This window comes from Lepidochelys kempii, chromosome 1 (genome assembly GCF_965140265.1).
Source record: "Lepidochelys kempii isolate rLepKem1 chromosome 1, rLepKem1.hap2, whole genome shotgun sequence".
Classification (NCBI taxonomy): domain Eukaryota; kingdom Metazoa; phylum Chordata; order Testudines; family Cheloniidae; genus Lepidochelys; species Lepidochelys kempii.
The window spans coordinates 260,029,635-260,050,053 of NC_133256.1; the positions used below are offsets into that span (position 1 = coordinate 260,029,635).

At 53.3% G+C, this 20,419-nt stretch overlaps 1 protein-coding gene across 4 annotated transcripts; it reads right to left on the minus strand.

The window, feature by feature from the left end:
* Nucleotides 1-158: 158 nt before the first annotated feature.
* On the minus strand, nucleotides 159-19,046 carry PMM1 (phosphomannomutase 1). 4 transcript variants are annotated; one of them, XM_073327202.1, is made up of 11 exons: nucleotides 18,911-19,000; nucleotides 16,538-16,660; nucleotides 15,207-15,409; nucleotides 14,804-14,921; nucleotides 13,289-13,365; nucleotides 12,898-12,989; nucleotides 12,001-12,100; nucleotides 10,150-10,225; nucleotides 7,364-7,479; nucleotides 6,432-6,511; nucleotides 159-5,361 (listed from the first exon to the last, which is right to left on the minus strand). In XM_073327202.1, exons 3-11 carry the CDS (start codon nucleotides 15,261-15,263, stop codon nucleotides 5,256-5,258), a joined length of 822 nt encoding a protein of 273 aa, XP_073183303.1. In that variant the 5' UTR covers nucleotides 15,264-15,409; nucleotides 16,538-16,660; nucleotides 18,911-19,000; the 3' UTR covers nucleotides 159-5,255. The 4 variants fall into 4 exon arrangements, with proteins under 4 accessions (XP_073183303.1, XP_073183302.1, XP_073183304.1 ...); XM_073327201.1 differs by having other exon boundaries at nucleotides 16,538-18,212; nucleotides 18,911-18,992; XM_073327203.1 differs by lacking the exon at nucleotides 16,538-16,660.
* Nucleotides 19,047-20,419: the final 1,373 nt, after the last annotated feature.

Sequence of the window (20,419 nt, forward strand, 5' to 3'; positions counted from 1 at the left end):
TCCCCAGGATCCTCCACTAAGGCTGATTAGTCTCACAGCTGCAGTAGGAGAGAAGTATCTGGCTCCCCTTCTGTTACTAGACCCTGCTAGCTGTTGCTGTGATTGGCCCCAGTGGGTTGCAAGAGTACTGCGGTACAAAGCACAGAGCGCTCCTTAGCCACATTTAATATTTTAATGTTTGTTAAATAAATTTATTTTAAACACTTGGGATCAATTGTACAGGAGCTGCCTGGCTCTACTGCAGATGTGACCAGAGCCACCTGTCTCCTTGGTCACTGACACATCAATCGATGTTCACACACACACACAGCAATAACTCTGATACACACATTCCTGCTTAATCGTGGTAGATATCACGACAGTACAAGCTGTGGACAGTACAAAGAGAGGTTTCAGAGTAGCAGCCGTGTTAGTCTGTATCCACAGAAAGAAAAGGAGCACTTGTGGCACCTTAGAGACTAACCAATTTATTTGAGCATAAGCTTATGTGAGCTACAGCTCACTTCATCGGATGCTCACGAAAGCTTATGCTCAAATAAATTGGTTAGTCTCTAAGGTGCCACAAGTCCTCTTTTTTTTTTTAGTACAAGGAGAGTCCTCCTACATCCCAGGGCAGGGGGGAAGGCAGAGGGGAGTGCTAATAGGTCCAGCCACCTCGTGGCTAGTCAGAGGTATAACGCAAAGGAGGCATATTCCCTGTTTTGTAGCCCTTCATGGGCTACTGAATGCTCTGTCTCCTGTTGTTGTGAGGAGGAGTGTGTTTGTGTGTGTGTGTGTGGGGGGGGGGGTGAGGGACAGGACAGGGCTCCCACTTCATGCCCTCTCCACCTGTCACAGTGAGATCTGCCCAGCAGGGTTACAAATACAGGGTTAGGAAACAGACATGGAAAAAAACAGATGCTAAATTCTAGACCGGGCTCAGCAACCTTTCAGAAGTGGTGTGCTGAGTCTTCATTTATTCACTTTAATTTAAGGTTTCGTGTGCCAGTAATACATTTTAATGTTTTTTAGAAGGTCTCTCTCTCTCTAAGTATATATTATATAACTAAAATATTGTCGTATGTAAACAAGGTTTTCAAAATGTTTAAGAAGCTTCATGTAAAATTTAATTAAAATGCTGATCTTATGCCGCTGGCCCGCTCAGCCCGCTGCCAGCCTGGGGTTCTATTCACCTAGGCTGGCAGCGGGCTGAGCGGGGCCTGCAGCCGGGACGCTGGCTGGCAAGGGGCCGGCAGCCAGACCCCCAGACCAGCAGTGGACTGAGCGGCTCAGCCCGCTGCCACTCAGCCCACTGTCGGTCTGGGGTTCCGTCTGCCAGCTCCTGCCAGCCAAGGTCCCGGCTGCCGGACCCGCTCAGCCCGCTGCCAGTCTGGGATCCCAGCCCTGCCCACATAGAGTGGGTACCTACCTTCTCCCTGGTTCTAGCCCATTCTCTTCCTCTCTCTCTCTCTCTGCACTGAGCTGAGGGTGGGAGTGCACTGAGCACAGGGCTGGGGGTGAAAGAGCAGGCTGGGGTTTGGGGTGTAGGGTCTGGCTAGGAGCTAGAATGAGGGAGGGGGCTCAGGGTTTGGGCAGGAGGTTTGAGTGTGGAGTGCTCACCTGGGCCGCTCCCATTTGGTGTGAGGGGTGCAGGTAGGAATGTGGGGTGTGTGTGTGCAGGAGCTCCCGTTTGGTGCTCAGGGTGGGGGAGAGAATGTGGGGGGTGTAAGAGTCAGAGCATGGGGTGGGGGGGCTGGGTATGTGTGGGGGGTGCAGGAGTCAGGGCAGAGGGCTAGGGTCGTGCGGGGCAGCAGGGTTCAGGGCAGAGGGCTTGGGGGTGCGGGCTAGGGTCATGGGGGTGATCCCAGCCCCCTGCCCAGAGTGGCTCACGGAAGGGGGCTGGAGGGGATATGCCCTGAATCCAGCCCCCTTCCCCAAGGCCCCATCTCCACCTCTTCTCTGCCTCCTCCCCTGAGCAAGGAGCACACTGCAGCTCTGTTTCTCCCCCTCCCTCATCAGCTGATCGGCAGCAGGGAGGGAGAGGAGGAGGGACAGGAACCCAGCACACTGGGGGAAGAGGTTTGGGAGGGGGGAGCTTGCCTGCCCTGCAGCAGCTGGCAGGACCAAGCTTCTTCACCCTGCTCCTGCGGGGGGTTGGAGTGCGGAGAAGAGTGGGCTGGGGCGGGCAGGATTTTTAATAGCATGCTGCTGCCTGCCGGGGTCCCGGCAGCAGCGTGCCATTAAAAATCGGCTCGCGTGCTGTCTTTGGCACGCATGCCATAGGTTGCCGACCCCTGTTCTAGACCAACAATTATTCCCATCTTCCCTCTCACGTAACACCATCGCCCCCCGTGCACTCCCTGCTAGGGCAGAGGTGACACACCTGGGATGGGTGCTCCTCATGCTTGTGTGCGGATAGAAGCCACACCAGGGCATGGTGTCAGGACTCAGATGGGTGGATTCCCCTTCCCAGCTCCTCCTAGCGCTGGCAGAGTGGCCCTCTCACCTGCTATGTGCCCTGGGGCATGCAGACCCCACTCTAGCCCCCTGGGAGGGGTCTGACAACTAGCACCTGGTGAGTATTTCCAGGGGGCAGGAAGAGTGACTACATGAGGGAGGGCTCTAGGAACAAGCGGTGCACACAAGCGCTTCCTAGGAATGTAACCATGGGGTGTGGTCAAACTGAGGCTTTTCCGCTCCTGAAAGCTGCTGCTCAGGCAGGGCACAGGCCCTCACCCACTCTAACCCCTCCCAAGGAGCCCAGTCCTGCCCCTTCCCTCCACACCTGCATTTGGGCCCTTGCCCACATCAGTCTAGTACAGCAGGGCCTGTGCTAATGGGAGGCAGCCAAGCTAAGCCACCTGGGGCCTGCTTCTCCGAGGCACTGAGCAGGTGCACACCATGTGCTCAGCCCCTTGGCACAGCAGGGCCTGGGGGGTTGGGGTTAGGCCCCCAAAGTCAGAGGTGGCTTTTGAAAATGTTGGTACAAGCCCATCCCCTTCCCCCCATGGTGCTGCCTCCCTACTGCTGTCGCTGCCAGGCCAGATGGGGGCCTGTGGGCAAGGAAAGGCTAGAACAGGAGGCAACCTGGCTCAATCTTTGCTTTTGCCAAGGATGGTAGCAGGGTGGGCTCTGCTCTACCCCAGCCAGGCTAACTGCTTAAAGCCAGCCCGGCCTCTCCACTTACACAGCCTTAAAAGCAGGGCTGTGACAGCCCCGGCATTGGCCAACAGTGCAGTTTGGAGAAGGGGCCTCCACAGCTAAATCCATGAGCCTCTACAGCCAGAGCTGAAGAGCCTGGTGCTGTGGCTGCGAGGTGTACTGGACTCCCCTCTGCTGTGGACTGGCATGGGGGGAAGCCCACCACATGGTGACCTGGTCCCTAATATGGTTTGGGTTCTAACAGAGAGGGGGCCTAATGGTAGCCCACGGTTGGCACAGCATCACCTACTACAGTGGTTCTGAAACAGATTCATGGAGCTGCATCCGCTACCACGAGGAGCAATATTCAGGTGGTAGGTGCTGAACTGTGCATTAGTGGGAGCCCAGCAAGGCCAAGCGCACACAACTCCATGTGAAGCTTAGCACTGCTGAGGAAAGGCCCTTTGCGTTCCCAGCTGAGTAGGGAAGCCAGCGTTGCCCACCTTGCAGTAGTGGGCCGCTGGGAAAGGTGACCCCAGGCAAGTCCCAAGTGGGTGCAGGGCAGAGCACCGTGATGAGCTGGAGCTGGTTTGCTAGAACCAGTTGTTAAATTTAGAAGCCCTTTTAGAACTGGTTGTCCTGCAAGGGACAAGTGGTTCTAAAAGGGCTTCTAAATTTAACAACCGGCCAAAAGTGGCGCTGTGGGTGCTCCAGGGCTGGAGCACCCACAGGGAAAATTTGGTGGGTGCAAAGCACCCACCGGCAGCTCCCCGTCCCCGTCCCCAGCTCATCTCCACTCTGCCTCCACCCCTGAGTTACGTGCCACCTTGCTGTGCTTCTCTGCCCCCCTGGCTTCCCACTAATCAGCTGTTCGCGCAGAAAGCCAGGGGGCTGAGAAGCAAGGGGTGCCTTCGTGCTCAGGCCCAGGGAGGCAGAGGTGAGCTGGGGTGGGGGGGGCACGAGGAGGGCCACCCGCACTGCAGCAGGTAACCCCACCCTGCCCCAGCTCACCTCCACCTCCCTGGGCCTGAGCACAAAGCCGCCGCTTGCTTCTCAGCCCTCCCAGGCTTTCCGCGCGAACAGCTGATTCGCAGGAAGCTGGGGGAGGGGGCGGAGAATCAGAGCGGGGCGACGTGTGCAGGGGAGGAGGCGGAGTGGAGGTGAGGTGAGGCCGGGTGGGGAGCTGCTGGTGGGTGCTCTGCACCCACTAAATTTTCCCTGTGGGTGCTCCAGGGCTGGAGCACCCATGGAGTCAGCGCCTAAGGCGCCACTTTTGATGTGATCAGTGGGGGGAGCAGCCGCTCCCCCTGCTCCCCACCTAGCTACGCTTCCCCGCCCCTAGGAGCCAGAGGGACCTGCCGGATGCTTCCCAGGAGCCGTCCCAGGTAAGCACTGCCGGGAAGCCCCACCTTACCCCCCGGCAGGTCCCTCTGGCTCTTAGGGGCGAGACGAGGCGGGGTGGGCACCCACTATGGTGGCCCACAAGACCCTCCTGCCCGGTTCCAGGGGCAGTCAGGGGACAGGGGAGGATGGGACGGGGTCCTGGGGGGGGGGGCGGCATCAAGGAATGCAGGTGTTGGATGGGGCAGGAGTCCTGGGGGGCGGGGGAGGGCCATGACCTCCTCGTGGGATGAGGAGGGAACCGGTTGTTAAGATTTTGGCAGCTCATCACTGGCAGAGCACCATGGGGTGGGGAAGCTGTGTAACCCTGCACTCACTGCACAGATAAGCTCCTGAATGGGGAAAGCAGCCATGTTAAGTATCCTCTCACCTTCTTGTCAACTGTCTAAATAGGCCATCTTGATTATCACTACAAAAGGTTTTTTTCTCTCGCTGCTAATAGCTCATCTTAATTAATTAACCTCTTACAGTTTGTACGGCAACTTCCACCTTCTCTGTATGTATATATATCTATATCTTCTTACTATATGTTCCATTCTATGCATCCAATGAAGTAGGCTGTGGCCACGAAAGCTTATGCTCTAATAAATTTGTTAGTCTCTAAGGTGCCACAAGTACTCCTGTTCTTTTTGCCTCCTTAAAGGTGACTGGAAAAGGGAATGGGGCAAATTAGAGCTGTTCCGTGTTTTGTTTCCAGCTGGATAAAGAACGCTTGAAAGGGTTGGGTTGGCTTTTTAAAGGGTGAGGTTTTTTGAACTAGAAATCGAGCTCTTGTCTAGGCTGGCAGTCCCAAGGGTGTCTGGTGATGTCATCACTTCATAGCTTCTCCAGCCAGGAAGACTTGAGCAATTGGGATAGAAAAGGGGATAACACTTAGATTGCTGAAACTGCCAGAGGTGGTGTTTGTTGTTTTTTTTTTTTTTTTTTTAAATATAAACTTAATACCCATCCAACTCCAATGCCTAATGGTTAAAAGAATGTCTTTGTTAAAGTTTCCACTTCCCAACCTCTTCAACTGAGGTGCTAAGGGCAGAATAAACCCCCACAGACCTCCCACAAGTCCTCCAACAAGATAAGAGATCAGGCACAACATTCCTGATGTTTCTAGTGTAAACAAAAACAGAAATCCAGTGCACCCTTTTTCTATATTTTTTGTTTATATATATAAAAAGGGTACAAGCTCATAAGACCAGCCATAATGGATCAGACCAATGGTCCATCTAGCCATGATCAGGTCTTCTGACGGTGAACAGTGCCCTATGCTTCAGAGGGAATGATCAGAACAGGTAATCATTGAGTGATCCATCCCCTGTCGCCCACTCCCAGCTTCTGGCAATCAAAGACTAGGGACACCCAGAGCATGGGGTTACAGCCCTGATCATTTTTTAAAACCCTTTGCAGGTTGCCTTTAAGGACTGGTCTGCTGTGTGAAGAGGTCTGAGAACCACCTGACTTATGGGGGTCCCAGACCCTGCTTCCTATTTAAAAGGTGCTAACTGATGAGGAGTGCATCCGTTGTGCAAATATGTTTAGAGAGTGAGACTGTAGTGATTGGCCCCTACAAATGCCTCAGATGAACAGAGCAGGGAACCGTCTCCCACCAAGAACTGAACGTTCACCTGGAAAAGGAAGAGAGTCTGATGGCAGCAGAAAGGAGCCTGGTCCCACACAGCCCACCTGTAACTGGGGGTAGTGGAAGGTTAATAACCCCCCTCCCTATAGCCTCCTCCACCTCAGTTTAAATCCTTCCCTCACAACCAGCTCTAGAAAGCTTTCTTAAAAGGGCCCTGCACAGAGGCCTCGAATGAAGGTGGTTTTCATGATGTGGGATCTCGGGAGGCGGGGTGCTGGAGAAGGGGTATCAAAGTCACGATTCATTAGCTCTCTCTGGAAAAAAGATCTCACAGCACCTTCGGACTGTGTCCTGGGGAGACTGGACGCTGTGTCCTACTGTCCGGGGGTCATCATAAATCTCATAATCATTCCCTCCCTGTAGGGGGAAAAGAAAATAGGGAGGAGGGTAGTAATCACAACCATAACTCCCTCTCTAGCTATCACTTGCTTTGTCTTGCACAATCTCCAATGCACTGGAGACTCTGTAGAAGGGTCATTCATCTGCCACTGAAACGCAGCCACCTCTGCAGCTGGAGGAGAACGTAGCAGCTTGTAACAGGCTACAGTGTGTTAACTGTGCGAATGGAGTATGTGGGAAAGGTCCCTGCTTACACCACTGTTCTGCAGCTACAACACTGTGGAGCAGTTTAGGATAGGAAGTGAAGAATACCACACCCATCTGAAATGATGGGAGAATTTTAGAACAGCACAATGTAGTCACCCAAGCCGGAGCTTGGCTAACACCACTCCCCCTACGTCAGTGGAGATGCCCAAGTCAGCTTATTGCAGTAGGTAAGGATCATCTTGTAACCGATTCCAGAGAGTAGGCAGAGCCGTTCCTGTTTAAACTGAAAAGCCTCTGTGGAAGCGGGCGAGGTTTTGGTTTACAGCTCATTGGTTACATGGCACCATCAGCAGCATAACCCTTCCCAGACTTGTGCTGGGCCACTAGGTCAGTAACGACTCAGAAGGAAGAGAGCCACCCGGTGAATCCCCAACACCACTTCTTACAGCACTCAGTTTCCCCTGGGGACGTGAGTTCTGCTGGGACTGCAGCCTGCTATGGTACAGTTGCAGGCCCTCATTCGCACTAGAGAGACCCCCCCACCACTAGAGGGCAATTCCAAAGGGAGTTAGGTGAAGTCCCATATGGCTGGGGAAGGACTCCTGCCCTCTCCTCCAAGAGGCTGCCAGCCTAGGAGAGAAATGCCCCCCCCCATATACTCACTGGGGTCGTCTCATTCCCGAAGAAGTGGATGGTGTCGAACCTCTCGTCCTCGAGGATGTCGAGGCAGTATCGCTTGTCCCAGCCCTCAGGGAAGACATCAAAGCTGATCATACCACCTGCCAGCAGGAGGGAGGTTGTTAGGTCAGCAGGCTGGTGTTGGAAGGGTGCGGGGTGAATTCCAGACCTCGCTACCCTGGGGCAAAGGGAAATGTCTGTCCATGATGTGGAGGCAGGCACCAGCCCAGCCATGGTGATCGAGTCTCTAATGCATTATCAGGATGACAGCAGCTGCTGTTTCTATGACAATGGGCTGTGGTGGCGTCAGCAAGGCCCTTGTGATTCCAGCCAAGGGCACAAGCAGGAAACAGTGAGGCTGGTGGTGCTCCAGAGGAATCTGCCATGGGTACTGTACCAGAGCGGTCTGTCCCCTATCAGGTGTAGTGGGATCTGGGGCTAGCCAACCCTGTTTCATGACATGGCCCCTTTAAAGAACAGCTGCTTAAGGAGGCAGCAGAGAAGCTGGAGAATGGGGGCCAGGTGTTAGTCATGGAGCTACTTCCTGATCCAGGATAAAACCCAGCTGTTGGCTGAGCAGAGTGGAAGGAGAGAGACTCTGTGGAGTAGGCCTGGATCCTAGCAGGCAGGGGAACTTGACTCTGTGCACAACCCATGGAGGAGCTGTGGAATCCCTTGACCAGAGGAATGGCACTGAGACACCAGGGCAAGACACCTGGGGAAAAAACTCCACAGAGTGGCCAGAAGCTGAAGTGGGAATGACAGCGCTCCCTAGTAATGAGCTAACTGGAGGGGGAACTGCAAACCTGAAGGCCTAGAGGGAGGGTGAAACAGGAAACCCCAAGAGGGAAGGGCTTGGGCCTGAAAGGGCCAAAGGAGACCAACTATTTCCTAAAGCCTTAACTGAACCCCAAGAAGGGGAACATTACTGCAAGTATTCTGGGCTACGACCATGTTCCTGGGAGAACTAGGAGGGAACTGAGGGCTGGGTGCCTGCAGGGCCATTCTGTGCCATGAGGAGGTGTGCTTTGGGACAGACCCCTGCCACAGTACTTCCATGGCCCCATCTGCACAGTAACTCCCTTACCTCACAGGGGTGTTGAGAAAAGTGCTAGCCTCCCCTTTTACATGGGGGGGGAGCTGTGGCACAGAGACACTAAGTGACTTGCTTGAAGGTCCCACAGAAAGCCTGGGGCAGACTAGGAATTGAACCCAGGTCTCTAAGTTCTAGGCTGGAGCCCTACATGTAATCCTTCCCTTTAATACATCCATATGCATTCAGATATGGAAAATATTGTCAGCGTGCTCTGTCTCTAAGCAGAGCTGGGCAGTGAGAGGGGCTCCTGGTACTGGCAGGGCTAGAAGATCAAATGCAGAGGGAACGACAGATGGCACTCAAGGACAGTAAGTTCTGTCTCGTTGTTGCTCAGTGGTGTGAGCAGGGGACTGGGCTCCAGGAACTCTTGAGGCCTTCTGCCAGCTCTGCCACTTTTCAGCTCTGTGCACACCCCTTTCAGAAGGAGTCCTTAATTTTGTGTGTCTCCACTTTGGGGTACTCTAAACACTTTATGCCTTATTTTTAGAGGAGCTGAGCCCCCGCAGCTCCCATTATCTTTGTGTGCTTACTTACAATCCTAGCCTACTGCTGGCAGCTTACCAAAGTCATAGGAGAAAGGACCATTGTTCTGTTCTTGTTCCATGTGCATTTGAGGAGAAGAACAGGACTGCAATGCCTTTGTCCTTCTCTGCTATGACAAATGGTTTGTGTAAATGCTGGCAGGGATCACGAGATATTCTTACTGGGGCAGCGAAGGGGGATACTGCCTAGAGATGCAGGCTCCTCCGAGCGCAGAGTCTCGGGGACTCTGAATTACACATAGGGTGGCAAATGATGTGCCACCTCCACCACGCTCCCCCATCACTCATCCCTGCTACACTCCTAGTAATGTGCTTTCTTTTTGATGAGTGCCTTCCCTTTTTCAGCCATACCTACCTTCCCTGGTGAATAGCTTTAAAGAATTCAGCCCTGTCACTCACCCAGCCTGATGACCTTCCACTTCAGTGGAAAGACCCAAGAGTGCTCCCCTCCTGCTGTGCTCCGTGAGGGTGGCTGCGGGCTGAGCACTCCTGAAAGTCTGGCCATTAAAGTGAGTGACTGCATAAAATGGTGTACTGGGCTCCACATTTATTGCCTCTCAGTGACTCAAGATGCAGCTTTTCCTTGCAAATGGAGTAAAGGCCGTTTTCTTAACAGTCACCCCTGCAAACACAACCTGGGAGCTCAGACTCAGGCTGGGTTCTTCCACTCTCCTGCACCAGTGGATTCAGTGCAGTTACGTAGGTGGGACTGAAGGTAGAATTTGGCTCTGTAGTTGGAACGCAGTTAGCAATCCTGTTGCTGCTGTCTGAGACAGAACAGATTCAAGCTCTGTCCAGAACTGTGTTGGCTCAGTACAGCTAACAGAAGTAAAATACAGTTAAAACTTAGTGTGTCACTAAAGCCAGCACATCCGAGTGATACCAGGGAAGCAGATCTACGGTTTTCGGACCATAATCATGCATTAAATAGGAAACAGGGCTTGAGATCCCTCCTCAGGGATGAACATGGGCAATACCCCTCCCAGGGATCTCCACTGGGAATACACCTCTGACGTTCACTCAAGCAGACGCTCTACTACTTTTAAGCAGGAAATACCCTGGCATCATTCCCTTCCAAGATCTCAACAGGAAATTCATCACACAGGGAAACCCCACAGCAGCACTCTGCTCACCTCGAGAGAACCGTAGGCCCTTGCCAGCAAACTCCCTCTGCAGGGCTGCTACAAACTTCTCACGGATCCTCTCTTTCTGCAGATGAACAAACAGGAGGATGGCGGGATAGGAGGTTTTGAATGACTGTATCCTTGATAGGCCTCATTCCATTGATTGTCTAGATTTACCTACAGGCCTTGCAAGCCTCTCTCTGTGCATCACCAGGATAGTTTCTCTGCTCTGATCCCAGTTTCCAGGCCAGAATTTCCTTGTTACCCTAGCAGCAAGTACAACCTCCTTCCTCTGTCTCCTGTACTGAGCACCCAGGACAACTGTTGGGGAGGACGAGGAAGGCATTCAGCATGGGCTGTGAGGATTCGAAATGGCCTCTGTATTCATGCTACTTTCATTTCTCCCTGTATATGATTCCCCTCCCCACACTGCTGTAGCCAGCCCACATTAGCCTTGGCCATGTCAGCCTAGAGCCGGGGTGGGCAAGCTACAGCCCAGGGGCCACATCCAGCCCTCAAACTCCCGGTGGGGAGCAGGATCCAGTGCTTGTCCCGCTCCAGCCGGGGAGCGGGATCGAGGGCTTGCCCTGCTCCGCGTGGCTCCCAGAAGCAGCAGCATGTCCCCTCTCCGGCTCCTATGTATAGGGTCAGCCAGGAGGCTCTGCATGCTATCCCTGCCCCAAGCGCCACCCCCACAGCTCCCATTGGCTAGGAACTGCAGCCAATAGGAGCGGATGGGGCAGCGCCTCCGTGTAGGAGCTGGAGGGGGGACACACTGCTGCTTCTGGGAGCTGCTTGAGGTAAGCATCACCTCGAGCCTGCACCCCTGAGCTCCAACCCCCTGCTCAGGCCCTGATCCCCCTCCCATCCTCTGAACCCCTCGGTCCCAGCCCAGAGCACCCTCCTCCATCCCCAACCCCTCTTTCCCAACCCCACCCAAGAACCCACACCCCCAGCTGGAGCGCTCACCCCCTTCCATACCCCAACCCCCAATTTCATGAGCATTCATGGCCCACCATACAGTTTCCATACCCAGATGTGGCCCTCAGGCCAAAAAGTTTACCCATCCCTAGCCTAGAGGACCCCAGGTCAGCTGTTGAGCAACCCCAAACCAAAGCCCCTTCCTGCACTCCACCCCACCCTGGCAGCTAATGCATTTCACCATCAACACTGCTCTCCCTTGGAGGTTCAGAGGCCCAGTTCAGGACCCAAAGTCCATAGGTTCCCCACTTATCTGCCTTCATGTCTTGACGTAGTCTGACCCCTTCTGCCCTTGGGGAGGGGAGAAAGAAGCCATCATAGATAGGTTGGTTCAGCCAGCATTTGCAAGGATCTGAGAGCTCTGTAGATCCGTTTAGGAGACTGGTCCTGGTCTGGAAGGCCCATTGAGGAGACACCTGCTCCGTTTGGGCTGGGGAATGGGACATGATGTCAGTTGACAATGCTGCTTCGCTGTGACTGGAGATGGGCCCTGAGCTGTAAGTTCACTACCTAAGTTCAGGGCTGCTGGCTTTGAGGTTCTGGTCTAAGATCATCTCTAATCATGACACTGAAGAAACACCATTGAAAATGAGAGGCTCTTCTTAGGACAGCTTCTCCACATAGGGAGCCTGCACTCCTACTTGATCAGTGGCAGCAGATTAGGTCAGTTCTTTCATCTATATATTTCCTTTGGTTTCCCATCCTTATCACAGCCTCAGCCTCCAGAGCTTATGCAGGCAAGCCCACAGGCAACAGAGTCGTCGGCATGGATATAAGATGAGACCCGAGTGCTGTGGTATTACATGGCCAGAAATAGTCAACGCCCCACAACTTAATGCCCAGTCATGGAGGAGGGGAGGGTGAATCTTGGCCAGTTACCTTGTCCAGCTCGGAGAATTCTATTCGCTCCTCCAGGGTGCAGCTTCGGCCAATGGGAGAGATGTTCAGCATTCCGTTGCGGAACTCTATGAAGGTCCCGCTGTGCATGTGTAGATGTCCATGGTGGTTTGTTTTGGTTTTTTTTAAGAATTGGGAAGGGAAGAGAGAAGGAACCATTAAAATAGGAGTGCCTGTAAAACATGTGATGTAAGGAATGTTTGCAGGGACACTAAGCAGGCTAAAAATGACAACAGGATTATCCTCATGCTTCAGGTATCAAGTGCTCACGCTCTAAGCCCAGAAATAAATAACTCTCCACTTTTACTGCTGCAGCACATCACTGGGATATTAATCACAGCCAAGCTTTGCTGATACAGAGTTGAGGGGAGTTGTCCCAGAATGACAGGGTGTCTTTAGAGAGAAGGAAACATGTCAACTCAATCTAAGCCAGAGCTCAGGGGGAGGGAGCAGTGTTTTGGAAGCTAAGATAATGCGAGAGCAAAGCTGATCTTGTGGTTAAGACACTAGGACTCAAGTGACGTGGGTTCAATCCTTAGCTCTGCCACAGACTGTGTGATACTGGGCAAGTCATAATCTTTGTGCCCCAGTTTCCTATCTGTAAGGAGGGGATAACAATACTTCCACTCTTCCATCCCCTGGTTTGTCTACTTAGATCATCAACTCTTTAGAACAGGGACTGTCTCTTAAATTGTGCATTTGCAACACCCAGCACAGCAGGACTCTGCTCTTGGTTAGGGCCTCTAGGTGCTATCAAAATACAGATAATGAGGCCAAGAACAAAGCCAGTGGATCTGCAATTCTAAATGGGAGTGTGATGTCCAATTGCCTGGATCTGAATGGTACACGAACAGCAGCTGGGTACAGGAGGATTATTACCGTTTCTTGGGCAGCTTCAGGAGTGCCATGTAGTTGAGACAGAAGTTGATCAGCTCCTGCAAAAGCTCCTCCCCCAGGTGATTCTGGATAGCCTTTGGGAGCAGGGGGAAGAAAAGGTTAGAGGTCACATGAAGCCAAGACTACCATCAACTTGCCACAAAGCACGTGGGCTGAGCTATTCTACAAAATTCATCCAGGATGCCCACTATGGTGATGACTGGACAGAAGGAGTAGGGAGGCTTTGGTGGGGAGTGGAGCTGGCAGAGCTCTGGATGGTGGCATATGGCTGGTTTCATCTGGTGCTGATGGAACTGGAGACAGACTTGGTGGAGAAGACAGGGAAAGAGCTCCTGTGGCTTGGTGGGAGACATAGCAAGTAAGCTAGGCCTACCTGTTTGGCGACCAGCTGCCCATTCTTGTACTGCACGGTGCCATTCTCTGCAAAGACGTAATCAAACTTGTCGATGACTGTGGGGAATGGGTGTATGGGGCAGGGGACAGCAGGGTGGGGGGGGGGGGAAGGGAGATGAAGGCGAGAGAAAAAACATTAGCAAAACCTCGTCCGTCACTCGGCGATGGAGCAGTGCGGAGCGATGGATGTTGGCTGGATTCAGAGCTCTTTGAGCCTTTACTCCATGGCCGTAGGCTGAGCAAACAGACCTTGAGCCTCACAACTCCCTGGATGTTATGCCCATTTTACACATGGGGAACAAAGGCACAGACAGCAGAAGCGACCTGCTCAAGGCCCTGCAGGGAGTTAGTGGCAGAGTTGAGATTAGCGCTCAGGAATGCCAGACTCCCAGCCATGTGCTCATTCTCCTAGACCATCCTGCCTCCACCCTTTCCCATCCCCACCCGCACCCTCCCCTCAGCAATGCACTTGGTTATCTAACCCTAGCTTCTCCTCCAGCAATAAATAGATTGTTGCTGACTCTGCAATTAACTTCATGCTCCCTTGAGCCATGAGTTGTGTCACCAGGCAGCCTCTCTTTGCTAAGGAGCTAGGAAGAGGATTTCAGAACTCCGCTGTAGATTTTATGCTGATATTAGAAAAGGGGAAAAAGGAAAGTGAGAAGAGAGGACAGCTGTCAATTCCCCAGTCGCTCCTTCTCATCCAAACACTCTGCCCAATCTCCCACTGCTGTTCAGGACCTTCAGACCTCCAAAACAGAGCATGTCCAAGCATGGGAGAGAGTTTGTGCCCATTCCCTTTCCATTTACTCAGACTGTCAATGAATGGGCTATGGAACTAATGGAGGTTACAGCTGATCAGACCTGGAGATGGTAGGACTATATTGCTCCTGGAGGTAGGGAAGAGAAGGTAAACTCTAAATGGGCCTCCTTCTATCCTCCCATGCTCTTTGCAGGCCCATGACAGCTAAAAGCACATGCTGCAGCTGCTGGAGCCGAAGACTACTCATGTGCTGGCCCAGGAGAGAGACACAAACACGGTGGGTTACATGTGCACCTCTGCTCCGTTACAGAGGTCAGCTCTGCTGATGTGGATAGCCACAGTTCTGGTTGTCGGCTGAGCTGCTCCTGCTCTCAACGGCAAAATTTCTGTTGGTTCCAGTGACTTCAATGGGAGCAGGAGCGGGCCCTTAGGTACAAGTGCTACGCTTCTCGCAAGAGTGGTTGCCTGGGGGCGACTCTCTGAGCTCAGTAGCACAAGTGGCAATGGGTAGCAGTGCAAGCGCTCTCTGTGGGTACCATTTTATCCTCTCTGTGGGTGGAATCAAACTCAGTGTTCAGGTGTCTACAGCTGCATGTAATTACCAACAGCACACAAGCCAAACTACCTCCCTCCCTGCAAAGGAGAGTAGCCTCTCTCTCTCTCTCTCTCCACCCTCTGTTTCCCCCACCCCTTCCCACACTCTCCTGATCTGGGGTAGGGGGAGCGTCTCACCTTCATCCCCTTCCCCCAGCTGCTCAGCTATCTTGGAGTAGTCAGAGCCTCCCACCACGCCGATCTGGACTCTCTCACGCAGCTCCTGAAGGAACTTGTCCACTTCAGGATCAATTTTCTAGAGGGGCAGGAGCGAGAGGGCAGGTCAGAATACAGCCAGAGTAATGGACAAGCTCTGGCCCACTTACAGCAGGGCCTCCAACGAAGGCCGTTCCCAGCCAGTAGTGACTAGTCTTTAACAGTATTTCCCTGCCTGGTGAGCACCACTTTAGTCCAGGGAACCAGGTGCATTGGAATTGTGAATAGCTGCATGACCCCAGATCTGGCCATCATTCCCTCCCCCAGCAGATGGCCTTCCATGGCTCTGAACGAAGTGGCAAGGGGTTCTTTGAAAGCCACCTGCCTTCTCTCTGCTCTCACAGCAGCCTCTGTGAGTGGGCTGTGGGAGCTGCTCACACATGGAGCTGCAGGCAGCATCCCATGAACCCACACTTCTCTTCTCTGCTTCTGCGGCATTCAGCTCAGCCTTGGCAGCATGTGAGGCCTAGTCCCACGGTGATACGAATGGGCGCTGTCATCTTCCCAAGCCCAGCAGCACACAGTCATCTGGGGGGGAATGGGAACAGGAAGGGGGTACCACCAGGGCATGGAGGAAAAAATACACTGGGAGGGGTGGAAAAATGATATGGAGGAAAGAAACAGCAAAGGACTGATGGAGGGGGAAGAGACAAACAAGGAAAGGAGTGCGTGTATGTGCCCCCCATTTGTAAGGGATTAATAGTAAATTGGCACCCCATTCCCGCATATCCTGTTGCTCCATGTCTTTCCCCTTGCCCTGACACACAAAGTGGTAATATATGCCCTTTTCTGTATTTAACTAAGGGGGTGGGAAGTGCCTATACATCAATAATCCCTCACAAGTGGGAGAGATCCTACCCAAAACATTTGGGAACCAGGCAGAGAAGTGTCCTAAGGGCTGGCTCCCCATAGGGACAAACCAAACTGCATCACAGAATTCACTGTAACAGAGCTGGAGATGAAGCAGTGACAGCAGGGGCCATAACAAAGGCGGCAGTCAGGGGCCTGCTCTTGCTCCCTTCCCCTCCCACTGAAGGGCTGCCCCATTACTGCCTAATCCCATTAACAGAATGCCAGCTGAAGCAGCACAGGTCCCACCAAGCCTTTAACTTCCCCCTGCAGGTCTGGCCAGAATAGTCGCAAGCCATGCTGAGGCAGGAGAGGAGAGGCATCCCACTGTCGCAGGGTTGGGCAACATGTGTCTGCCAGGAGCAGACTCTGCCACCACCCTGCTGTTTATCTTCTCTAGATAAAGGTAGTTTGCTAAGGCTGGAGGGCTGACTGCACCCAGCAACAGCGCCTCCCCTCTTCCCCCTTCCTTTGGCCTGGGGACATGTGTTCTTCTGTATCACCCCCTACAGAATAACAAGCTTTAAAGGTTGGTGTAGTTAATCACATGGATACTTAGCCCTCCCATACAGCATCTTCACATGAGGATCCCAGAGAGCCTGACAAACATGATTCTAGCCTCACAATCCATCTGCAAGGCAGGGAAGTGTTACTGGTTTGTACCTATAGGTCATGTCTCCACTAGAGAACTGAGCTGGTGGGATGATGCTGGTCTAGACTCAAACACTTCAACATGTCCATTTGGCACTGCATCTACACTGGTGCTGTTCTAAGCTACTTCCCCTGCAGTGTCTTCTGCGTACCTACCCCACAGTTCCCAGCTCAGCTGCCAGCAGCAGTGGATTCTGGGAGATCTCAAAAGGTCACCAGTGGCCTGTGGGCCAGTAGGAAGAGGACTGTGTGGTCTGTTCTGGTGCTGTCCAATGCAGGCTGAAATGATTCAGGGTAAATCCAATATTGTGTTCCATTTAAAGCAAGTCATTTCTATTGGGTAAACAGTTAGAGGCTCTCATCACAGGCCCCATTATGCTGGGCTCACGCACCATGTGCATGTACACACTAGTCTAATCCAAATGCATTTGGCTCACAGGTAAGCCATTGAGAGCACTTGCGTGTTGTGGGCCGAACAGGTTTTACAAGCATGCAAGGGGGCCACACAGATCTTGGCCTGGTAAGTCCCTCTAGTGTAGACAAGGCCATAACATACAGATGGGCAAACTTAGTCCCATAGTGGACAAGGTCGCCGTAAAAGAAGAGGCTTGTGGGGTTAGTCTGTGTGTGGGCAAGAGGCCTTCACTACAGTGGGGCTCAGAACAGTTTATACATGGATGCGGGGCCAGGGGCAGAACTTCATCCTGGAGTGGCTAAGAACAAAGGAATGTGGAATACAGGTGGGATTACACTGGAAGAGCCAGATGCTTCTAGGCTTTGCCAGCTAGGCCCACCAGACCTGCTCTCATTCCTTGCAAAGCTCCAGCATCTTTTGCAGGCTGTGAGGAGAAAGCAGGCCTCTCCCCTTTCCCTGCTTCTAATACCAAGCAGATGCTGTAAACTGGTTATTGCATCACAAATATACGGCAGGCAGCAATTTAAAGGAACTTTGACATATTAATCAGAGATTTTTTCTATTTCCCCAAAAGCCAAAATAACTAGGATGCAGGGAGGCGATTTCACCCCAAAATATATGTCTATGCCGCAAACTGTAGCTGGCCGGTGCAAACTGACTTGGGCTCAAGGGGTTTGGGCGAAGGGTCTGTTTAATTGCAGCGTAGATGTTTGTGCTAGAGAAAGCGGTAGGGTCCCAGAGCTCGGGCAGTCTGAATGTCTACACAGCAACTTAAACAGCCCCTTAGCTGGAGCCCTGTGAGTCTGAGGCAGTTGGCATGAACCAGCCCAAGAAGTTTAACTGCAGTGTAGACATACCAGGTCCCTAAGAGGCTGTTAGACCCTGTCATCTAGCCCCTTCTTGTCTCTAGGTGATGTAAAGATCTTGTCCCAGATAAAACCAAAAAGGTGCCACTACGTGGGCTGTGGGAGGGGCAAGTGTGCAGGTCACTAGAAAGGTGGCCAGATCTCCTTTAATCAAATATAACCTGTGGTGTGTGCGTCCAGCCAGCTGGGCTGACACCTTGGGGTGGTTGCCTATGAAAGGAGCTTTTTGGTTTAAGGTAAGGCTGAGACACACCAGTTTGCAGCACAATATAAGCATACTGAATTGGCACCTTTGAAAAACCTCTGTTTGGGGGAGGCCTGGGATGGGAGTAGCAGGGAGTGCGGCATGTTCGGATCATAGTGCATTGGAAGAACAGTGTGGGAAGATGCAGGAATAGCAAAGGTTATAGCAGGGCAGGAGTGAGAGCACGGGCAGAGCTATGCCTGTCAGTCTAGAACAGGAACAGCAGCGGGAGGGCATTAGCAGAGCTATGGGATCAGGAGTGAAATAGTAGAGGCTGCTGCAGGTCAGAGCGGTGCATTCGTAGAGCTGCATGAGAGGAAGCTTGTTCAGCCCTTGCCCATAGGGGGTCAGCCCCTTCCTAGGACCATCTGCCCCTCACTTTTAGAAGCAATAAATGTTCTCCATGTTAAATCACTCTACAACACAGAAAAACTACAGTTAAATCCAAAGAGCCAAGGCAAAGAGAATCCCTGGTGCTCAATGGTTACGTGGCCTTGCACAGTCTCCTTCTTCCACCCACAGGGTATTTCACAGAAAGGCAGCGCAGGGCTCCAGACCTGCTAGAACAAGGCCCCGAGCTTGCACGCTTGGGTTCCAACACAGGGCAGCAGGCGTGCTGGGGGCAGCACTGGCTGGGGAGCTCTGACTCCATCTCGCCCCCCACTGCCAGGCGGGGCTTAGGGGACCTGTCGCTCAGGAGGGAGAAACAGCCCCGGAAGAGACGCCGCAGGAGGCAGCTTCCTCAGTGGAGGGCCGCAGGGGCTGGGAGTCCGGGCTCCCCACTGCGCTAGACCCGACAGGCTCCCAGCTGGGCCATATGGCGCCTCTGCGCGGGGCACCGGGCAGGCACTCCGCTCCCGAGCCCGCTGCGCGCTCCGCACCCGCAGGGGGCCGGGGGCCGGGGCCGGGGCGGACACCTCCCCGGCCGGCTCCTCTCGTTGCCCTGCCCGCGCTGCTCAAGGACGGGCAAGGGGCGCGGGAAGGAGGGGCCCACGGGCGGGTACCTGGCGAGCCGGCGTGAGCGTCCCATCCACGTCGAAGAGGCAGAGGACGCGCTCCCGGCTCGGCGGCTCGGCGCCAGCCATCGCTGCGGCGCCGGCCGAGCCCCACGCTGCAGACGGCGCGCAGGGAGAGCGGGCGGGCGGGAGGCGTCGCCCCGTCCGGGCCAATCGCGGCGCATGGGCGGGATCCGAGCGGGGGGTGGGAGCACAAGCCAAGCGGCCCTTACACCCCGGCCCGCCCGGCTCCCTGCAGCCCTTCGGCGGAGCCCGCTGCGGCAGCCCGACGACGGCCACCAGGGGCGCGGGACGAGTTGACCGCGCCCGGCCCGGCGAGGAGGGACGATAAGGCTGCCAGTGGCGGGCGCCTCCCGCGCCGAAAGCTCCCCCAGCATCTCGGAGACCGTGGGACGTGTTTTAAGCCTCGATCGCGACGCAGCCGAGCGCCCCGCTTGGGTGGGATGGCAGGAGAAAATAAGGGCAGAATTTGGCTCGCCCACCACTAAAGTGCAGCCGTCTCTGGGGTGGAGCGCAGTGGCTGTTGAACAGCCCCCAGCAACACTGCACGAGCTTTCGGGCAGTGGATGAAAAGGAAGGTTCCCGATTTTCTTTCCCCCGCCCCCACGGTTATTCAAAGTCTTTTTCAGGAATTGATTTCACAGAGCAGCAGATTTTACCCTGAGAGGGACTGTTAGACTAGACATCAGTGTCATTTTTGACCCTTTCTGCAAAGTACCCCAGGGGATAGTAGCAGAGACTGGACAAGATGTAGTTATGTTTCAGGTCACCCGTAGCCAGTGGCTACAGTTGTCACATACCCTTGTGTCAGGGTTCCTTCCCCACTCTAGGGTACAGATCTGGGGACCCACATGAAAGACCCCCTAAAGCCTATTCTTACCAGCTTAGGTTAAAAACTTCCCCATGGTACAAACTTTGCCTTGTCCTTGAACAGTATGCTGCTACCACCAAGCCTTTTAAACAAAGAACAGGGAAAGAGACTACTTGGAGACGTCTTCCCCCAAAATATCTCCCCAAGCCCTACACACCCCCATTCTTGGGAGGCTTGAGAATAATATCCTAACCAATTTGTTACAAAATCATCAAAGACCCAAACCCCTGGATCTTGGAACAATGGAAAAATCAGTCAGGTTCTTAAAAGAAGGATTTTATTTATTTATTTATTTTTAAAAAGGTCAAAATCATCTCTGTAAAATCAGGATGAAAAATACTTTACAGGGTATTCAGATTCAAAACACAGAGAATCCCACTCTGGGCAAAACCTTAAAGTTACAGAAAACAGGAATAAACCTCCCTCTTAACACAGGGGAAAAAACACACAAACAAAAGATAAACTAAACAAAAGATAAAAATCTGCCTTGCCTGGTTTACCTACTGGTTGCAATATTGGAGACTTGGATTAGGATGGGTTGGAGAAGATGGATTTCTGACTGGCCTCTCCCAGTCCCAAGAGAGAGCAAACAAAAGCCTTCCCCCTCCCCCAAAAGATTTGAAAGT

Excerpts from the sequence above, each read along its gene's own strand:
- PMM1 (XM_073327203.1), bottom strand. The coding sequence starts at position 15,263 with ATGTGTGAGCAGCTCCCACAGCCCACTCACAGAGGCTGCTGTGAGAGC. Across the intron at positions 14,922-15,206 it reads GCTGTGAGAGCAGAGAGAAG|AAAATTGATCCTGAAGTGGA; the intron begins GCAGGTGGCTTT and ends CTGCCCCTCTAG. Across the intron at positions 10,226-12,000 it reads AATTCTCCGAGCTGGACAAG|AAAGAGAGGATCCGTGAGAA; the intron begins GTAACTGGCCAA and ends GTTCATCTGCAG.